General features: G+C 49.1%; 2 protein-coding genes across 5 annotated transcripts in view; one reads left to right on the top strand and one right to left on the bottom strand.

Moving 5' to 3' along the window:
• The window catches only part of LOC108026086 (E3 ubiquitin-protein ligase highwire), a 53,646-nt gene that overhangs the window by 3,970 nt on the left and 28,830 nt on the right, over positions 1-20,846 (top strand). The window contains exons 2-13 of the mRNA XM_017096788.3: positions 385-1,495; positions 1,989-2,375; positions 2,843-3,962; positions 4,026-4,728; positions 4,805-4,944; positions 5,005-5,594; positions 6,351-7,401; positions 7,469-7,747; positions 7,810-10,390; positions 10,460-10,607; positions 10,676-10,778; positions 10,843-10,978. Of these exons, the coding sequence (XP_016952277.1) occupies positions 385-1,495; positions 1,989-2,375; positions 2,843-3,962; positions 4,026-4,728; positions 4,805-4,944; positions 5,005-5,594; positions 6,351-7,401; positions 7,469-7,747; positions 7,810-10,390; positions 10,460-10,607; positions 10,676-10,778; positions 10,843-10,978 (8,349 nt within the window). The remainder of the gene's footprint in view (positions 1-384; positions 1,496-1,988; positions 2,376-2,842; positions 3,963-4,025; positions 4,729-4,804; positions 4,945-5,004; positions 5,595-6,350; positions 7,402-7,468; positions 7,748-7,809; positions 10,391-10,459; positions 10,608-10,675; positions 10,779-10,842; positions 10,979-20,846) is intronic.
• LOC108026108 (uncharacterized) lies at positions 11,617-19,188 on the bottom strand. 4 transcript variants are annotated; one of them, XM_017096810.3, is made up of 5 exons: positions 19,034-19,188; positions 13,696-14,088; positions 12,957-13,334; positions 12,735-12,894; positions 11,617-12,676 (listed from the first exon to the last, which is right to left on the bottom strand). In XM_017096810.3, exons 2-5 carry the CDS (start codon positions 13,861-13,863, stop codon positions 11,982-11,984), a joined length of 1,401 nt encoding a protein of 466 aa, XP_016952299.1. In that variant the 5' UTR covers positions 13,864-14,088; positions 19,034-19,188; the 3' UTR covers positions 11,617-11,981. The 4 variants fall into 4 exon arrangements, with proteins under 4 accessions (XP_016952299.1, XP_016952307.1, XP_016952314.1 ...); XM_017096818.3 differs by having other exon boundaries at positions 18,927-19,174; XM_017096825.3 differs by lacking the exon at positions 19,034-19,188 and adding an exon at positions 16,135-16,270.

Raw genomic sequence — 20,846 nt, 5'->3', positions numbered from 1 at the left:
ATACATATAATTTTAGTTAGGTATTACCAAGTTTTAGGGGAAAATCATGTCATTTTTAAACTAACGTGTTTAATATTAAAAAATTAAATTGGTTTTTACTTCAGAACATTAAGGAATTAAAGAATTTCTATTTTGTAGCATACCTACCAATATATTACACTTTCAAAAAATGTGTTGCACTAAGCTGTAAAAATTTTAGGTTGCATTTTTGGCGCCTAAAATTTTGGAATTAAAGAGTTTTGAGGATTGTATTAAAAATTCTGAATATTTAGTATATTTTTGTATTTTATTATTCTAAACTAAATACCCATTAAAACAGATGAAATATTTTGTTTACATTCCATTTAAATATTTTTATTAACCCTCGGTTTTTTCCACTTTCAGAAAAATGCAACACGATCGCAAGGTGCTAACGAAGCGCAAAAGTCGGAAGGACAAGTCGGCGGCAGCGATGGCCGCCGCAGCAGCAGCGGCTGTTCTGGAGGGGAATGCGGGAGCGGGTGGCCTGGTGAATCCGCTGGACCCGCCGCTGGTCAAGGAGCAACTGATGATCCTGCCCTCGTTCCCCGTGGCGCACATCGAACTCGATCCGAACGCGTCCAAGTTTGCGGTCTTCTCGGCGATTAGATCCACGGTGCTGGAGGCGGAGACGCGGTACTCGCTCTTCCAGGAGGGCGGAGCGGCCGCCGGCCAGTCCGGCTCGGGCCTGAAGAAGTGGAGCAACAACCTGAACGCCGCCTGCTGCATGATGTGCGCCCACAGCTGCATGATCAGCAACATACTCGACTGCCCCTGTCACGCCCATCTGGGCATGCACGGTGCCGTGGGCCCGGGCAACGGAGCTCCTGGCGGACCCGTGGGTGTGATTGTCGAGGGACGCGTGCCGGCCCCTGTGCCGGTGGTGGTGGGAGGGCCGGGCATGCCGGCCGAGAAGCGACCGCGACGCGATAGCGCCAACAGCGATGCGGACTCGGACACGGAGGAGCCCACCGAACGGGAGCCCGTCTACGCCACCGTGCCCCTGATTGTGGGCGCGGGACTGCGCAGTCTCTTCGAGCTGATCGCCGATGCCCGGCACGTGCATCCGCTGCTGTGCACCAAGGCACTGAAGGCCCTGCTGGACGTCATCCAGGGTCAGCAGCCGGAGAGCTTCAAGCTGGAGCCGGAGGAGCTGATCAATCCGCTGTACGATCTGCTCCTGGACCTGGCCACCATGCCGGCGGCCCTGAACTCGGCCACGGGCGCGGAGGCCAACTGGTCGGCCATGGCCTGTGCCGCGCTCCTGGGCCTCTGCATTGCCCGCGGCGACACGGGCAAGATGCTCAAGGCCATCGCCGCCATGCTGATGACGCCGCGCCAGCTCTCCGCCCAGATTGTCCAGCTGCCGGTGGTCCTGGCCACGCTGCAGCACACGGTGGTCAGTGCGGCGCTGAACAAGCCCACGAGGCCGGACTTTCACAGCCACGGGGTGCCGCACAACTCCCTGATCGACGAGGTGAGTGCTGAAGGTTGCTACACCGAGAAAAAAATAAGAATATATTACAGCATTTTTGTTGTTTTTAAATTTATTTTTCATTTGATTACATCCTTTACTGACATTAAAACTCTTGAGATTAATTGAATATTTTTTAAACGATTAAATATTTTGAAACTAGAAAATTAAAAAAAAAGTTTTTAGCTTCCCTGGGATTTGAACCCTCCCCTGCTTCTATATTTTAGTAAAAGCACTTGAAATAAGTCTCAAAATTTTAAATTCGTTTTAACTATTATAATTTTAAATTATTCTTGGATTTGAACCCACGCCTCGTAACTTTTAGGACTTCTGTAAGTGCAGTTAAAAAAAAATTGTCAAGCCAAAGCAAATCTAAAACTAAGAACTACGACCAGTTTTATGTAAATAACAAGGAAACTAATTTAGTTATATAAATTATTTCGACCTTAATTTTATTTCAAAAATGTTTCCCTTATTAACCCCTCTTTTATTGCAGTTCCCCCTGAAGTTGCCGCCCCTGAGCACTGGGGCGCCCATCACCTCGCCGGCCATGGCCTGCGATGGAGTGTTTGTGTACCTACTGTACGGAGGAACCCTGCTGAAGATCGGCACTGGCTTCGGGGGATCCTACAAGGGCCACGTCTACGCCCAGAACGAGGACTTCAGCCACGAGCGCAGCGCCTGGCTGGGCTACAGTGGCGGGCAGCTCTACTTCCGGCGCACCTGTCGCCGGAGTGCGGGCGACCAGCTGCAGATGGTGGGCCTGGACACGCTGGCCATCAAGGCGATGAGTCCGCTGAGCATGCTGCACATGCGCGAGGGGCTCAACTACGTGCTCTTCACGGACGACGACTCGCTGCACGCCATCTGCAGCAACCGCGATGTGAGTATTGGTATTAAAAAGGTCTTAACCATCAGCAAACTTAAAAGCCTCAGACCACACAATTTTATGGTGCACCTGAATAGGATATACAATTTTTATCAAATATTCCCGCGAATTCCTGAGATTCGATAATAGTTCATTCTTAAAAAGCTTTATTTTAAAGATTTAATCTTTAAAAAAGAGTAATTTTTAATCATTAAAAATTGCTTAAGGGCATTTTTAAATAAGTTTTAAAAAATTCATATAAACTAACATGCTAAGAAATCTACAGAGGTTTAAAATCACTAAAAAAATATGCGAAAAAGTATGCTACACTTTCTTAATTTCCCAAGAAATTTTGATTTCATCATAGGGACACGTTTGAATGTGATTTTAAACCTCTTAACCATATTGATTGGATTAGATCCCCGACAATATATTATCAACTATTACTAATAATGGGTTTTACAATTTTTTATTATTTTTAGGATACCCTGGTGGTGAAGAAACTGAACCTGTACCACAATAGCTACAACATTGACCCGCCGCCCTTCGAGCTGCCGCTGCAGCTGGCCCGCAAGAAGTTCCGCACGCTGGGCTACGCGGCCTTCGAGGACGAGCTGCTCAACCAGTACCAGATCCAGCGGATCCAGTCGGCCCACAACAGCTTCGAGCCGAAGCTGCCGGCGCCCTGCCGCGATGCGGATGTGGACGTCTTGGGCATGGCCTGCGGCAAGGAGTTCGGCCTGGTGCGGGCCAGCAACGGCCGGGTGTACTACTACGGAAAGTCCGCGGCCCTGGGACTCAAGTGCGTGGGTCGCACGCCGACGCTGAAGCTCACCGAGCTGGTGATCTCCAAGGCGGCCAACATAGTGCACGTGGCCGTGGGCCACGATGGCATCCACGCCCTGCTGGTCAACGATGACGGGACCGTCTTCTTTGCCGGAACCGCGCGACGCGGCGAGGATGGCGATAGCAGCAAGAATCGGAGACAACCGAAGGCGGTGAAGCCCAAGAAGATGACCAAGATCGATGGCCATGTGGTGGTCCATGCCGCCTGCAACAACGGCACCTCGGCCTTTGTGACCAAAACGGGAAAACTGATCATGTACGGCAAGGATACGGCCCACTGCGATGCCATGGGCTTCGTCAGTGAGCTGCTGGACCAGCACGTGACCAAGGTGGCCCTGGGCAAGGCCCACTGTGTGGCCCTCAATGCCAAGGGGCAGCTCTTCTCGTTCGGGCTGAACAACAAGGGCCAGTGCGGCAGGATATTCAACAAGTTGCAGCCGGTGAAGGATGTGCCCCCGTTTGCCTCATCCTCAACGGCAGCCGCCTGTTTTGCATCCCTGCTGCCACTGGACAAGCGCCTGAAGCTGGACTTCTCCACGCTGTGCGACTACGACGACCACAACCTGGTCCAGGGCCAGTGCCGCGTGTGCGTCATCTGTCGCGAGTGCACCGGCTACAATGTCAGCTGTGTCTCCGCCCTGAATGTCCCGCTGGAGCAGCGCTTTGCGGGCAGCATTTGTCCCTGTGGCCACGGAGATGCCGGCTGCGCCAAGTGTGGTCTCTGCGCCGCCTGCATTGCCCTCCAGGACAGCGATGGTGAGTTATCCAGCTCAGCTTTGCGTACCCATTTAGGTACTAAACCCCCATGTTCCCCTGCAGAAGCCAAGACAGAACTGAAGCCTCCACCAAGTGACGTGCAACAGCGCCAGCAGCGCTCCAAAACGCTTATCATGCGCCGCAAGGAGCGCAAGGGCGAACTGGAGACCGGAGCCGCCGGCGGAGGAGCAGCCACGCCCACTGACCTGGACAAGGATCCGCCTCGCGTGGCTCCGCTGGCCCCACAGCTGCTGCAGCTGACGAGCTCATCGCCTGTGGTCCAGGTGGCCTGTGGCTTGCACCATACCGTGGTGCTGACGCTGGCCGGCGAAGTCTACACCTTCGGGAGCAATCAATACGGTCAACTGGGCAGTGGAGATCTGCAGCCGGTGAGCGGACCAGTTCGTGTCCAGGTGCCCGGAGCCATCAGCCAAGTGGCCGCCGGCAGCAATCACACCGTGCTGCTGACATCCAAGGGAATGGTGTACACGTTCGGCAACTACCAGAAGGGACAGCTGGGACGGTTGCCCAGCGACTACGGGGTGAAGCCCCCGCCCCAGGACGACGACTCTCCGGTGGGACCGGGCTCTGATGGCGGCGGAGCAGGAGGATCGCCAACAGTGGCGCCGGTGGGAATGCCTGGTCCGGAGCGCTCCCAGTCGCCGGCCACCGTGCAGCCAAGTGGCTCCAAGGAGGTGCCTCCTCTAATGCCGGTGCTCACCCAGCGCCAGAAGTTCCTCTGGAACTGCTCGCCCGGAGCCGTCTTGTAAGGGAGCCTACTAAGGGATTAGTTTCACCATGATCACTAATGGGTAACTCTCTTTCTTCTTCCAATCTTCCAGTGGCCTGGGCCCCTGCTATGGCAAAAAGGTCACCTGGATTGGCGCCAATGGAGACCAGACCTTCATCAAGATAGACGAATCCCTGATCACGGCCCAAATGCTGCCCAAGATGCATGTGGTGGCCAACAAGAAGACGATATGTAAGTGTACCCCAAGAATGATGGCAAACCAATGCTAATCTCTTTAATATCCCGGAATAGTGCTTATCCCCAGCATTCCGCTGTCCTTCCACACGCTCTCCATAAATCGGCGGGATGGAAGTTGTACGGCCCATTACCGAGGGCAGACCAACTTTGTGAAACTGATGCAGGCTCAGCCGGAGCAGCAGCAGCCGGAGATCAACTCCAACCTGGATGTGGCTGTGACTCCCGTGGAGGACTCGCCGGCGCACGCATCCACCTCGTCGCTGCTGACCGCCCTGACGGGCACAGCCACGGCTGGGGTGCCCATCAACGAGCAGATGTCCCGGAGCATGCACGAGGCCCGGAATCAGATCTTCGAGGAGCAGCCGCCCCCGGAAGTGGCATCCACCGCTGCGGCAGCAGGAGGCGCAGCAGTAGCAGGGCCTGGAACACCGGGATCGGGATCGGCGGCGCTGGCAGCAGGCTCTGTGCCCAGATCTCGGCGTGGAGGCAAGCAGGGAGGCAGTACCCCGGAACCCATTCCATCGCCACCACAGCTGGCCTTCACCATGGACCCCACCTACAATGTGCTGTGGGTTTTCGACGGAGCTGCACGCAAGCTTCGCTGCCACAATGTGGTGGCCAGTGACATCAACGAGAGCGACGCGGTGAGTTAGAAGGTTATAAAAGTGTTGGTTTATAAATGATATACCCATTACTCGCAAATTAATTGGATATATTGTATTCCTTGCACAATATGTAACAAGAAAAGTGCAGTTTACCGACTCTATAAAGTTTATAACCATGTGGGCACGCAAATTCTAGGGATCCTTGCGCAGAGATTATTTTTTTATTAGAGTTTCACACCCACTTTAACGCCTAAAAAACGCACAATTCATTGAATGTTTTAGTTTTAAAGTTAAGACCCTAAGTCTAAAGTAAAAATTTAATCATAGACCTTCGCTTTCAGACAAAGGTACATATATTTATTTTGAAATTGGTATACTTTTATTTATTTATTTAATTATAGCACGTTCCATATAATAAATCAATATTTATATAATCCTAACTTAACTTTGCTAAGATTTACACCAGTATAGGACGCACTATCTGAACAAAACACCCCTTTAACCCGAACATAATTACAACTTAACCCGAGCTTAATAATAGCTTATCCCTAAGCCAAACCTCAGCCCTGCATTAACCTTTATCTTTTACCTGAAAATAATTCCAACTTAGTTCCGTTTTCGCCCCCCACATAAACACTATTTTTTCCCAAAACTAACCCGAAGATAACCTAAAACTTTAACTTAACCCCAGCCTTTATATATTTTTTAATTTACTTATTCATTTTTCCCTACTTGTGCATTTATACATTATATAGAACCATATATACCTATAACCCACCCCCCGATCTCTTCCAGAACTCTGCAACCTACCGATCGCTACTCTCGCCGGAACTCTCCCTGCCGGATCGCGTGGACTCCCGCGTGGCGCGCTCGCAGGCCTCCCTGAACCTGCTCGCCTGCCTGGACATCCTCACCTCGGCGCAGGACAACATCCCCGGCTGCTTCGAGCAGCCGCTGCTCAAGCAGACCCAGCAGACGGCGGAGGCGCAGGCCGGCGAGTTCCAGGTGGTCAGCCGGTTCGAGAACTTCGGCGGCGGCTGGGGCTACTCCGGCCACAGTGTGGAGGCCATCCGCTTCTCGGCGGACACGGACATTGTGATCTGTGGCTTCGGCATGTTCGGCGGTCGCGGGGAGTACAGCTGCAAGCTGAAGCTCTTCGACCTGGGCGGCGATGGCGGGGGCTACGAGAAGGAGGGCATCCTGATCAGCGAGACCAAGGAAGTGCCGTACGAGTGCGGCGCCAGGAGCAAGCACCACATCCTCCTGCCCAAGCCGGTCAGTGCGGTGGCCGGCAGATGGTACCTGGTGTGGGCTCGGATCGCGGGCCCCTCCTCCGATTGTGGGTCCTGCGGCCAGGCCTCTGTGACCACCGAGGACCAGGTGGTGTTCTCCTTCAAGTCCAGCAAGAAGGCCAACAACGGCACCGATGTCAACTCCGGCCAGATACCGGCCATCCTGTACCGCCTGGTCACCCAGGACTGCAAGCAGACGCCGGCCCAGATGGACGCCGATCCGGTGCAGCGCATCTCCCGGGCCTTCGCCAACAGCGTGAGCCGTGAGTGCTTCGAGAGCCTGGTGGTGCTGCTCAGCTGGTCCTGGGACTGCTTCAAACTGCAGCTGCGCGAGGAACGGGACCGCTCCCGGCCACTTCAGCTCCAGCAGTCACTGCAGTACCTCGGCTACGTCATCAAGTCCTGCCTGCGCCTGCTGCGCAAGTACACCAACGAGATTTACCCCCAGCGGAGCTCCTCCGCATCGCTGACAGCTGCCGGAGGTGGCTCCAATGCCGCCCATGGCAGTGGCCTGGTGACCGCCGCCAAGGTGGTCCAGTCCAAGGCAAACAAAGGTGAGCCCTGCTTGCATACACAACTGCTTCCCTTGCTAATGTCCTCCTCCTCCCTATCCTTTTGCAGACAAGAATGCACCCCGCGTGGTGGCCGGTGGAGCCGTAATGGCCAAGTACTTCGGAGACCCATCGCCGTCGGCGGCTCCGGCCATGATCAGCAGCGGCGGAAGCGGAGGAGCACCGTCCACATCGGCCTCGGCAGCTGTGGCAGCCGGCAGCGGCACTCCCGTGGCCCGGAAGACCAACATGGAGAACATCCAGCTGGCGGAGTGCATCGGCAATGTGAGGGCCCTGCTCATTGGCATCTTTTGCGACGACATCTTCAAGGACATAGCCACGGACGAGGGTAAGTTGGTAGTCGGAAAATATATCGAAATCCATTTCTTATGATCCTCCCCGCCTTCGCAGGCTACGAACTCTCGCTGGAGATCCTGGACGAGTGCCACCTGAGCTTCGTGGCCTGCTTCGATGCCTTCTATCCGACGTCCTCGCTGAAGTGGAACTGCCTGTGCGACCTGCTCGCCCAGATGGATCGCGGAGCCCTGCACTCCCGGCTGCTGAGTGCCATCCTGGCGGGGCTCTGCTCGCCCTCGGTGAAGCTGAGGGCCACCTTCTCGCTGCTCAGTGCGGCCGGCAACGAGCGCCAGTCCATCATCAGTCCCAGCGACAACTCCGGCCTGCCCATGCTCTCCTCCACGGACGCCCATCCGTATCCCGTGCTGGTGGAGCAGATGATCTACCGCACGCAGCAGGAGAAAAGCGACTTCCTGAGCAACTCCTGGACGTTTAAGGATGTGCTAGTGCGCCTGCTGGACATCATTGCCTCTCCCATTCGCTCGCGCATCGAGGCGATCTACAGTAGGAGTCTGGGGAGCCTCGGTGGCAGCTATCCCGGGAGCAAGGAGTGCGTCAATCAGGGCCTCATCGACAACTGTTGCCACCTGCTGGCCAGGGTTCTGGCCGAGATCGTCTACCAAACGGCGATGGGCGAGTATGACAAACTGTTCATGCCGCCCCGGACGCTGCACTCGACGGGCGCTCGCTTCGCGCGCTGCGATGTGAGTCGCACCTGGAACACCGGAAACTTTGGACCCGATGCCATCGCCTTCGCCGTGGATCGACCTGGCGTGGCCATAGCTGGCGCCATGGTTTACTCGGGATCCGGGAGCTATGACTACCAGTTGGAGTTGCTGTACGACAACACGGCCGATCTGCAGCCGCAGCACAAGTGGGAGACCCTGGAGTCGGTGTCGGGCAGCTACGACCAGGATGCGGTGCACAACGATCTGGCCGAGATCAAGTTCGACCATCCGGTGCACATCAAGGAGAACGCTCGCTACGCCCTGCGGCTGTGCTCCCAGGGGGCACGCACCTGCTCCGGGGACGCCGGCATGCCGGCGGTGCGAGGACCCTGTGGCGCCCAGTTCCACTTCTATGCCTGCGACCTGAGCTTCAACGGCACCACTCCGGCCAGGGGCCAACTGCCCTGCATTCTGTACTACAGCACTCCGATGAAACAGGACGGAAACGCGGCCAGCGGACGGTCTGGCGATGGGCCCAACGTGGTGCCACACATGGAGGAGCGCATGATGCTCCTGGGACCCCACGAGGTCTCCACCCGGGATACAGCCCTGCAGATCGCCGCCGACATCACCAAGAAATGCACTGAGCTGCTCATCCTGGCGCGCAACGCCATGGCTGCCTCTTGCTCGCCCTCGGACAACAGCTCCAATCACACACAGACCATCGATTCGGAGCACAATATCACGCCCATCGAGGAGCACATGGACATCAACTGGGCCAACAACTCCAGAACGGCCGCCATGCCCAGTGCCATCGATCCGCAGCTGTCCACGGCCCGGGATCTGGGCAAGCGCATCGAGTCATTTTCCAAGGGCCTCATGGAGACCCTGAAGTTTGACAAGCGATCCACCAATCCCTTCGAGATGGAAATCGAGATCGGAGCCACCGAGGTGGAGGAATCGGCGGACTTGAGGAATGGCCAAAGCCAGAGCCAGAGTCAGAGCCAGATCCAGAGTCAAAGTCAGAGCCAGAGTGTGCCGATAAATGGCAATGAGCGGACCGCGGACTTCGAGATCGCCGAGCAGCCGGCCCAGCAGTCGATGACCCAGCAGGTGCACTCCGACTCGGAGGAGGCTCCGCTGGAGGTGGCCGGCATGGCGGCGGCTGGCAGTGGAGTGAGTGTGACCGGCGGCTCCGGCGCAGGAGGAGTGGCCGGAGTGGGCAGCCAAGTGGCCGCCGTGCAGCTGCTGGAGGTCTTCAATCTGGCCGCCTCCAATATGTTCCACACCCTGCTGCCGCTGGTCTATGCCCACATCGCCAACCTGGCCTGCAGCGATCCCAAGAGCTCCGTGCAGATTCTGGGCCTGATCAAGGAGATCCTGCCGCACATCGCCGCCCTGAACCAGCTGCACGTGTCCAAGGATCAGCGCCAGCCGGAACCGGCTGTCTTTGCCCCGCAGACCTCGAGTTCCGGCTCCAACTCGAGCAGCAGCAGCACCACCAGCAACCACTACTGCGTGGTGGAGAGCGAGCATCCGTACAGGAGCGCCAGCATCAGCAGCTACCGCGTGGAGTTCCCGCCCTGCGTCCAGTGGCTCACCATCGAGTTTGACCCGCAGTGCGGCACGGCCCAGCTGGAGGACTACCTGCTGCTGTCGATCCCGATGCGTCCGGCCTCGCAGGCGCCGTTGGTGCCGCACGTGGATGACTACCTGGAGCAGGCGGACAACAATGTGCCGGGTGCCCAGGCAGACAGGAGGCGCACCACGGGCGGCGGCATCGCCGGATGCGGAGCGGCGCCGAGCTCGCACCAGCGCTCCGCCAGTGTCCAGCTGACCATGGCCAGTTGCTGTCGCAGCCCGGGCGGCGGCAATGCTCCGGGGTCCGCGTCTGCGCCCAGTTCCGCGCCCCTGCGCAGCCAGGATCCCAACGACAGGGAGTGGATTGTGGTCAAGAAGTTCAACACGTGAGTGCAAGGATATCTTAATGAGGGATTTCAATCTTAACTAATGCTGTATTCCCTTTCATCCCCCAGCGCCTCCACCTGGCTGCACAACGTCCTCATCCTGCCCGGCAACTGCGTGGAGTTCTCCCTGGAGACGGCCTCGCTTTACGCCCAGGATCCGCACAACAATCGCTATGGCTTCAAGTGTCTGGTGGTGGGCTACGACAACCCCACTTCGGTGAGTCTCTGCCTTCTCCTCCTCCGACTGCCGTCTCTTTCTAATCCATGTTCTTCCCTCTCGCTCAGATCAATGCCAGCAACTCGTGTCTGATTCGACTGGAGCAGGAGTTGGCCTACCTGGGCGGCATGTGCAGCGCCAATCTGATGAAGAAGGAGCTCAATCTGCCAGGTGATTTATAGGAAAAGGGTGCCTGTTTCTTGGGCTTATCCTAAAACTATTTTTTACTTATTAGACGACAAGGACGTGGAGGACATGAGCGGCGTTGAGGAGACCATCAACGCGCATCACACCCTGCTCTCCAAGGGATTTGCCCTCTCCGAGCCCCAGTTGACCGTGCACCAGGCCCTGGAATCGTATCTGCCCATCGGGTGAGTGTCTTAAATTGTTTTTGAAAATATAAACAAAAGTAGGTTCTGCTAAAAATGGGTTTTAGGTCATTTTCAATGGCCTTTTAGCCTGAGAATAAAGAAAGTAAAATAAATAGCTCCTAAAAAACTAAAATATAAAAGTTTGACCAACGAAATAGTTACTCTAGCAACATGAAAATGCCCAGAACTAACCATTTTTTACAGTGCTCAATTATCCCTATTGGTAAAATTTACCCATAAAATGATGTTGTGTTTACTCTTTTGTACTTATAAAGAAATATTTGAATATGTATAAATAGACCTGATTTAAAAAGTATTTCCTTTCCAAAGTTTACGATGATCTTGTAAACATGTGCCAAAAGAACTAAATTTTATAGATATAAAAACAAATTTTTGTGTAAACATCCCCTCAGTTATCTGCAATTTATAAACACATCTATACATTTTACGATCTAACTTGACCCTTTGATATACGTAGTTCTCTGATGATCCACCAATTAAATGTTTAAATTTTCGGTAAACAAAAAAGAAAAAAAGCAAATATCTAAGAACTAGACAAGAAAAAAGGAAAAACAAAGATACTATATCATTATTATAATAACTATAAGTTCCATTTAACCATATAAGATAGACCCCTCTTGGCTTTAGTTTGATTTATTCCATACATGTACGTATTCGATGGGCTTTGGCGAACCCACCTGGATATTTCTGGGCAAGATCCCAGCCTAGTGCGACTATTTACATGGCCACTTACAACTGACAGATTAATTAGAATAAGATACTTTACGACTAACTGTAGGCTATTGTTTTGGTACAGCGAAAGGTCACGCATTGGTGGTTCCGTATGATGGGTGGTGGTCATGGTGGCCGCTCCTCCCGCTCCTCCCACCACCCCACCGCCCGCTCCTCTAGCTTCATTCAGCTCTGTGTCTCTGTGGGCAGAGGGTCTGCCCTGGGTCTCCAAGTGCTCGAAGACAGCCCTCCGCATGTCTTTCCTTGGCGTCTACAAATCAGTCTTTAGCAGGCCAGCGTTCTCGATTTGGTATACGATCTGGGTCTCCTTGTAGGTGCGCGGCTCCGGCTGCACTACGTCCAGTTTGCGGCGTCGTCGCCGCTGCACCACGCGCCACCAGAGGAGTAGGATGAGCAGCAGCAGCAGCAGTCCCAGCACCACACTTCCCGAGATGATGTAGGCCATGTAGCTGCGCTCGCGACACTGTTCGGTGATCAGCAGTCGCAGCGGCATGTAGGGCTGCACCCCCTGATCTCCGCCAGAAGCGGGCGGATGGAAGAACAGCTGATCGCTGTGGAGCCGAAAGAAGTCCGCCCGGGGCAGGGGTGGCTCCACACTCCTGTCCAGCTGCTCGCAGCTCCAGGAATTGTCGTAGCGCAGATCGCGGATGCTGAGCGAGAAGCTGCCGTCGAAGCGCAGTGGCTGGGGGGCAACTGCTGCTCCGGCGACATCCGCTCGGGGATCTGCTCCTGGACGAGAGCTGCGCAGGCTGTTGTTGTGGAAACGCAGCTCCAGGTGCTCGCTCAGCTGGTACGCACGGTGCACGGTGAGGCTGCGAAAGGCGATCTCACTGGTGGCCCCGAAGCTGTTGCCCCGGATGGTGGCCGCGTCGCGGATTTGCGCCTCCAGCCACTCGCCATCCACGGACACGAAGTGGTTGTCGCTCAGGCTCAGCTTGGAGACAACTAGGGGGAGATTAGGAGATTATTAAGTGGACTTTGGGGATAAGCTATCGAAACCTACGCTTGAAGGAGAGGGCATGGGAGTGGACCTCCTGGAACCGATTGCCCCGCAGACTCAGCTCGTTGGTGACCTCGAGCTCGTAGAACGCCCGGGTGGGCAGGTCACCCAGGACCTGGCAGTTGGCGATGGTCATCTGCTCCACGGCGAACTTCTTGAAGGCCTGTAAGCCAAATCGGATGGTATATAAAACGGAAATCCCAAAGGTTCATGGGGGTGACTCACCTGACTCTCGATGCGCTGGATGGTGACCCCGTCGAACTTGAGCAGTATGGCGCTGTCCTTGGTGGTGGTGAAGCCGAAGGGCTTCATCAGGTCGATGCGCCCGCCCACGAATGAGATCTCCGCGATGTTGCCGTTAATGGCATGCGACTCGATCAGCTTGAGGTTCGTCTGCTCGAACTCCACGATCAGGGCCTTGTTGCTGGCGTATCGCGGTACACTCAGCGCGTACTCCCGGAGCACCAGCTGACCCACCTGGCGGAAGGCCACCTTCTGCAGACCCATCGTGTCCGCCAGCCGATTGGCCTCCACCACCAGGTCCCGGCAGTTGCGGATCTCAATGGTGTCCACGCCCCCGTGCAGAGTAGGCAAAGCCATGGGCTGCAAAATAAGGATACGCTTAAAATGAAGATCTAAGAAGGTCCTAAAAAAGTTATTATATCGCATAAGCTTAAAGAAAATCTCTCTACATGAAAGAGAAAAATCTAAAGAGCAAAAAACTCAAGAAAAGTGAAGGTTTTTCATTACAAATTAAGCAATTATACCTGCTGATAAGGATAAGCTGGTACAATTATTTTTAAATAATTACTCATGGATATTACATGATAATATAATGAATATTCCAAATTGCAAATCTCCTGAAACCAGGCTAAAGAGATCTTAGAAAAATGTTATGATATGATATCATTTTAAATTAGAAAAACCGTATGTAAACATTGTCTCCTCCAACGCGTTGACTCACCTGGTCGGAGTTGTTGCAGTCGCAGGTGATGGTGGTGCCGTACTCCCCACAGCTCACCTTCGCGGGATCCGCCCGGGCGGAGTGGAGGAGGAGAAGGAGGAGGGGCAGTAGGGACAGGCGGAGCCATGTCCACGCCGTGGGATCCTTGAGATTTCTGATATTCCGCATGATGTCTCGACTGAACCGCCTACGGCTAATTATTCACTCATATTAACTTGGGCTTTTCGCTCTCTCTTTGCCTCTGCCTATTCTCCGGCCCACTCTTTGTTCATTTTCTAGTCTTGTTTACCGTCCGCTCCGTTTTGCACTGCTCTCCGCCGTAAGCGTTCCGTGGAGGTGCTGATAAGTCCGATTCCGATTCGTTCCGGTCTTATCTACGAAGGTGTTCCTTATCTGTGGAATAAGCACACACATGTTGAGTTACAGTCTGGGCTTTGCGAGTGTGTGCGTGTTTTCGGGCCGTCACACTGAAATCGAGCTCCGTTTTCCCCTTTTTATAGCAGATATTACCGATAGTTACTCCCCTACATTTGTAGCCCCATCTACCTACCAAGTTTGCTATACCTTCGCACTACTTTAAATAATAAGTGCACTTCTACCTCATAGCTAAATGAATACTTTCCTTATAGCTTATGCTAGTGTTGAAAAGCGTTGATTAAGGGCAAAGAAAAGTGTTGGTAAATGGCCAAGTTTTTCCCTTTTTAGCCTCTTTTAGTTGGGCAGTTACTCCCCAACATCTCTCCATCTATATAACACGTATTCATCAATAACACGTATTAATTAATGGTGAATTCCTTTGAAATATGAATATTTGCACTTCTAGTTCTCAGCTGAATACACACATTCCAAATGGCTTGTACTAGTGTTGAAAAGCGATAATTAACGCCAAATTAAGCCTTCACTGCTATGCAAACTTCTGACTGAAATCATTTTACCCTCTGCAAGGGTAAAAAAAATTAACGCTCTCGACTGGGATTTGAACCCTAAAAGCTCGACGGTTATGAAGTGCTTACACTATTTCAGAAGATTATAAAAGATAAGGTAGCAGTTAGTCCACGTCAGTTGATTTTCTGCGTTCTACAAACCGGGACACCTTATATTTACAACTTTTTCTATTTTCGATTCTTGAATGTAAGTTGTTTTTACTTTTTTAGTTCCAACCAAGGGTTCCATAAGATTTGAGTAATTGAGTAATCGGTGGGGAGAAATAAGTCACAATTCAATTTAAAAACAAAAATGTATCTTCAATTTTAAACATTCTTAATATATTTGAAATATTCTAATAAAGAGATTCGAATTGTCATTTCTGCGGGAAAGTGTTGCAAAATCACGAAAATATAGGCTCACCCAAACCAGAGTGATCGATTACCGATCTCGGGGCGAGATGTCGACCGACTACTTGGCCAGTTGAGAGTGTCGATCATAATCAGCTAACGCTATTGCCCAACACTCACTCGACGAGGGTCTAATTGAATCACAACACCCTCTCCAATTGTGATCACTGCGCCAGCCCTCCCCCAACTCCTCGAATCTGGCCTGTTAATTGAATTCTGAGGTCGCACAGCAAACACTGGGAAATCTCTCTGGCCCTGGAAGCGGAGACTTCGCCCGGGTCTGGTAGCCCGAACATGAGCAATTATGCTTTGTTATTTGTTTATGGCCATTTCCATTTCCATTTGTTTGGGGAACTCAATGTGAGCGAGGGGAAATTTAGTCAGCGCCCGAGTCGGATGGCCATCTCAAGTGGCGGCTGTTAAAATATTTGCGCACGAATGGGCATTCCACAGACTCCAAGTATTTCTAGAGTATATAGCCATATTAACGCTTGACCAGTGGTCACCAACCTTCAATTCGAAACTTTGCCCTTCAAAGTGATGAGAAACAATAAAGGCTTTGTTGATTTTAATGCTTTGGTTGATAAAACACCCCAATAAATTAGTCAACTAAATCCTTACAATGATGATCTTCTACTATGATATGATAAGTCTACATAGATCATTCTATACTAGAACCCCGGATGTGTCGCAGACGCGCTGGCCAACCCTTTGGGGCATTCTCCATTAAATCAAGTGACGTTCATTGAGTGGACATGCGCTTAGGAAATTGAATTAAAGCGCAATTGCACTTCCTGTCAAGTAACCACTCGCTCACACGCACTATTTCAGCAGTAGAATCAGAACCGCAGGCACAGACCCCTCGAAAACCCCTCAGACTACGCCCCGGAATAACCCCAATTAGGGGGCAATTATAATATATAAATACTTGATCCGTGGTTGTAGGACTTCTAAAGGAATTGCTAAATGTAAGCTTTGGTAAATAGAAGAATAATACTTTTAAAGAAATCTAAAGAGAACATTACCTAGCATTATATTATATCCTCCAAGCTATGATCTGGCTCACCATTCCTTGTTTAATCTCTAAGAAGTGACAGTTACTCACTTTAAATAATCCAAAATCTAGTGCTTAATACTGATGGAATATTAATAGACTTCTGTGCTTTATATATGCTGGCATTTTGGTTAATACATGTGTAAGCGAGTGCACATACTAATTAGCACATTTCATGGACTTGTAACCACCGACTTGAATTAAATCGAAGCACAACTGAGCGAGTCGAAAGGCAGTGGCTGCATTGCAATCCACCAGTGCTCGGTTTCACATATCACTGGTTACTGGGCTAAATACCTCTGCACTCCCTCGATCGCCCGATTTGAAACGGGCTGAAAGCACTATCTTATCGCCGCCTGTATCGACTGCGATAAGGTGGCCAGTGAGTCAGAAGTCGGAGCGATTGCACCACCATTTGACTCAATGTTCGCAGGATGACACATGTGGAGGGTGTAAGGTTTACATACGCATTGCTCCATGCAGTTTGCAAGGTGGAAAGCAATTTATGGGAAACTTAGTGACTAACTGGAGTATTTTTGACTGGGGAACGGTTGGCAAGCAGTCACGGTGAAAATTCGCAGGTTAATTGTAGCTTAAAATACCCTCATAAATTCTTGACAAAAGGTGTCACATGATATTAAATCTTTGCTTAAAAATGTTTATCGTATAACCAATAAATTATAATTTAAAGTGAGACTTGAACACCAAGCTAAAATGAGAATCGCATAAACCTTTAAGTGTAGGTTATTTTAAAAACCCCGATAACTTGTACAAAATTATAATTTAAAGCTTACTTTTGGAGGCTAAAAATGGTTATCGTATCGTTTTTGGAAACAATATATTATAATTTAAAGATAGACTTTAACGCCAAGCTAAAAAATATAATTTTCTACGTTCCATAAACCTTTAAGTGCCATTTTCTCATCCGCAGGTTAAATTAAAGGTAGGCTTTATAAACCCTGACAATTTAAACAAATTTATGGTTTAAAGCTTACATTTAGTTGCTCAAAAAACAAGCTAAAAACCTTACAGTGACTTTTTCTCAGCCGCAGGTTAATTTAAAACTAACATATACAAATTTAAAGTTTAACGCTTACTTTAGGCTTAACATACAGAGGAGAAAATAACCTTAAGTTGAAGAGTTTAATATCAAAAAGGGGTTTTCGTAACCATTATTTATCTTAGTATCATTATTTACCCTATTAATAAGTAGGATATATAAAAAACAATGTTATTATCCTGGGAAATTAGCAAATTTAACCTAGAGATAAAAATACCAGTTAAGAAAGCCTTTAGCGCAACGTAGACCTTGCCTTAACGAAGGAGTATCTCCAAGTGCGTGTTTTCTCTTTGAAGATGGCCATTAAAAAGCAACTACAAGCTTTCCAGCGATTTGGCAAATCTTATCTGCTGCAAAATTGTCAACGACTTTCTTTCGAAGCTCGTTTATTGTTTAAAGCAAATCTACCGCAAAAGCTCATTTAGCCAAAGGTCCAACCACTTCGAAAGCGAAAATGTGGAAGTAGAATGCTGAGGGCACTTGACGGGGTTAATGTTTTTGGCCTGTTGTGCTGCTGCTCTTTGCTTTCTACCACTTGAAATGCGTCCATACACTTGGCACAATTTCCGATCGACCTTTCATGGCATTGACTTTGGCCCCGTTTGCAGAGGAACTTTCCTAAGCCAAGGGCTAAAATAGATAGTATTTCTTAGGTGGTAGTTTCGTTTCCAGGTCCTATTTTTGAGTAAGAATTTTCAAAATTAAAAAAAAATATTGAAAATAGCTTAAAGATACATTTGTTTCCAGCTGTGAGCACTCTAATTTTATGAATTTAACATTATTAAACATTAATGATTAATGTTGATTAAGATACAATCATTCGGAAATATCTTACAGATACAATCGGTTCAAGCTCAAAGCATTGGAATTTTATTAATTTAATATTTAATAATAATTTAAATTTCGAGTACTCAAGTCGTAGAAACGATGGTATCTTTAATACACAATCCTTCGGAAATATCTTAAAGATACTTTCTAGCTTGAAACGATTGTATCTTTAAGCTATTTTCGAATGATTGTATTTTATTGATATCTTGTATCTTTAAGATATTTCCGAATGATTGCAACTTAATGATGGCCTGTATCTTTAAGATATTACATTATAACAACCTTATTTTTACAATACCAGAACTAGGTTTTTGACCATTTTAAGTTCCAATTTGATCTATCAATCAAATATCTATCAAATCAAGTCAACTGCTTAGAGGTTTGCTACCTAGAGGCCTGACTGTACTCTGGAACAAACAGCTCTTTGTAACATTGACTTTCGGGGTTGGACTTTTTGCCGTTCCGAAAACGTTTTAATGGCAAGAGCAAACTAAAAACAGATTTTTATTTCACGTTTGCTTTTCTCCGTCGTCATCTAACCTTGAAATATCGAAATACGATGATGACGGGCAGCGGACATAATGGCTATGGATATATGGCAAGGTGTCTGCCAATTTGTATTATATATTTTTTTCTATTTAGCAAGGGGGCGTTTGTGTTCACAAATATACACTGCTAATTTATATTCCCCAGGGGAATTGCAAAAAAAATATCGAAGAATGGAGAGATTTCAGATTCTTGTTTGGGGCTTTGATTTGTTTTCGTTTTGTTTGTTTTGTTTGGATGCGTGGGCCGATGATCATGATTGGCAAAAAAAAGGGGGGAGAAGAGAGAAGCACATAGGGGAGAGAAGAATTCTTCTCTGTTTGTTTGAATTCTTTTGTAGCTTTCCTCAGCATTTCTGCAAGGCGAATGCAAACCATTTTTCCTCCTCTCCCCATTTGTTTTTTATTACTTTGAACTTTATGGCGGTTCCAGAAACACACACACTCGCTCACGGAGATCTTGACACATATGCAAAATATGGATACACTCTAGAAAAAAACGTGTACTCCGGCGAACCTTAGCCGTCAATTGCCCAAGTAAACACTCGCATTTATTTATATTAGCAGTAAGAATTAAAGGCACGCGAGCGGTCAGGCGGTTCTGCAGCCTCGTTTCTGGTGGTCGCCCAACCGGCGTGACCGCGTGCAAGTGACAAACTGAGCGCCAAACCGCCGACCGCTGAACGCTGAACGCCAACCGCCTGGCGAATAACCAATCCCCGTCCACCATGCAGTGATGCGCATTCGAAATCCATACGCTTACGCGAGTGTGAGTTCAAAACCACTCGCAATTTAATTTTTTTCATATTTCATCATTTTGCTATTAATAAATGTGTGCTGTGGTCCAAAACTTAGTTAAAGGTAGTAGATAGATAATTTGTATTCCTATTTTATCGTTACAATTTTTTTTAATCGAAAATATATATTCTTGACGCGTACATCAATTAAAAAATTCAATTTTCTCTAGATTTAACTAAAAGATTCCATTAATTTTTAGATATAAATGAAACTATAAAATAAACCCTTGATCAAATCAATTGATCAAATTTGGAAGATTCTTTTTTTTTTTTATGAATCTTTTATTATCTGATGAACTCAAGTGATCAAATGTAAAAAATTCCATATTTTTTAGATACTTAACAATTATTAATATTTTATAATCAGAAAAGCACTTGTAAAGACTTCTGCTTGTCTACCACGACGTATGCGCGATTTGGTTACTATGAGTCGTATACGTAATTTTTAAAATGCTTCTCGGCCTAGGCAAATATCTTTTTAGCTTTTTTCCCGCCATTTCCGGCGCCGACATCACTGTCTTAGTCTCTTATTTGAATTTGACGTGGACTTCGCCGCCGCTCTCTGCTCTCTCTCTTCGCGAGCAGTTTTCAGTGGAACGAGCGCCAGCTTGGCTGCGGCGATTTAGCGGGAGCGTCTCTCAAACGATCGCAAGCTCAAAAATCTGAAAACTAAAAAAATGACAAAGAAGGTGAAGAATTTTTGCGTTTATTGCCTGCGCTTGGAAAAATAAATATCAATAAGGATTTATTAAATTAAAAAAAAAATATTCCAAAATCATACATTATTTGCCAATTTTGTACTTTAAAGAAAATTAAAAAATCTTGATTTGTATGTTTATCTTTAATAATAGCCAAAAAAAGGTAATCCCTAGGATGTTTTTATTATTTTATTTGGCATATTTTTTTTCACATCTTCTTGTCGTTAAATAGGGTTTGTAGGGCTCTATTCATTGGGGGTTTTCTGGGTTATTTTTTAAAAAACACTCCCAATTTCTTTCTGTGTACATGCCCTTTAGTGTAGCTTGGCGTATGTCAAGTTGAAGTTGAACATGGATTTTCTACTTGAAATCTGTATCCGAGAGTCTTGCGCGGCGCTTAATTGAACGATGCCACGCATCGCTTGACACTTGCCGCTTGGAAAGGGCCCCCGCAAAAAGCGGAGAAAGGAAGGAGAAAGGGAGAGAAAGAGGAGGTGGACGGTGGATCAACACAGATGAAATCAAATTTACTTCGGGGCAAACGCAAACATGGAGCACTTAGCGGTGGGCTTTTCAAGAGTCAAGCTATGTAAACATGTATGTAAGTCTTGTGAGCAGGCTCTTCAGATCATTCGGTTTCACAAGAGCCCCTGGGAACCCCTCCAGATCCCCAATAAATTTCAGTGGCAGACCACCCAATATTTGTAGGACAAGTCTTATCCCCCCAAAATATCGATGGCACATCCTATGAGATTCTAAACTAAGCTGTTCCCATTTCTGGAACCTTCGGAGAAATGAACTCATTCTTATCGCTAAAAAAATAAAAGAGTGGCAA

This window comes from Drosophila biarmipes, chromosome X (genome assembly GCF_025231255.1).
Source record: "Drosophila biarmipes strain raj3 chromosome X, RU_DBia_V1.1, whole genome shotgun sequence".
NCBI classification, from domain to species: Eukaryota; Metazoa; Arthropoda; class Insecta; order Diptera; family Drosophilidae; genus Drosophila; species Drosophila biarmipes.
The sequence above is the reverse complement of the archived record's forward strand: the minus strand, read 5'-3'. Positions and strand labels throughout refer to the sequence as shown.

Bases quoted from the DNA above. Each gene is read 5' to 3' on its own strand.
- LOC108026108 (XM_017096810.3), bottom strand. From the start codon at position 13,863: ATGCGGAATATCAGAAATCTCAAGGATCCCACGGCGTGGACATGGCTC. The intron at 13,335-13,695 runs GTGAGTCAACGC...CTTATTTTGCAG, and splicing joins ACTGCAACAACTCCGACCAG to CCCATGGCTTTGCCTACTCT. The intron at 12,895-12,956 runs GTGAGTCACCCC...TTTGGCTTACAG, and splicing joins TCCAGCGCATCGAGAGTCAG to GCCTTCAAGAAGTTCGCCGT.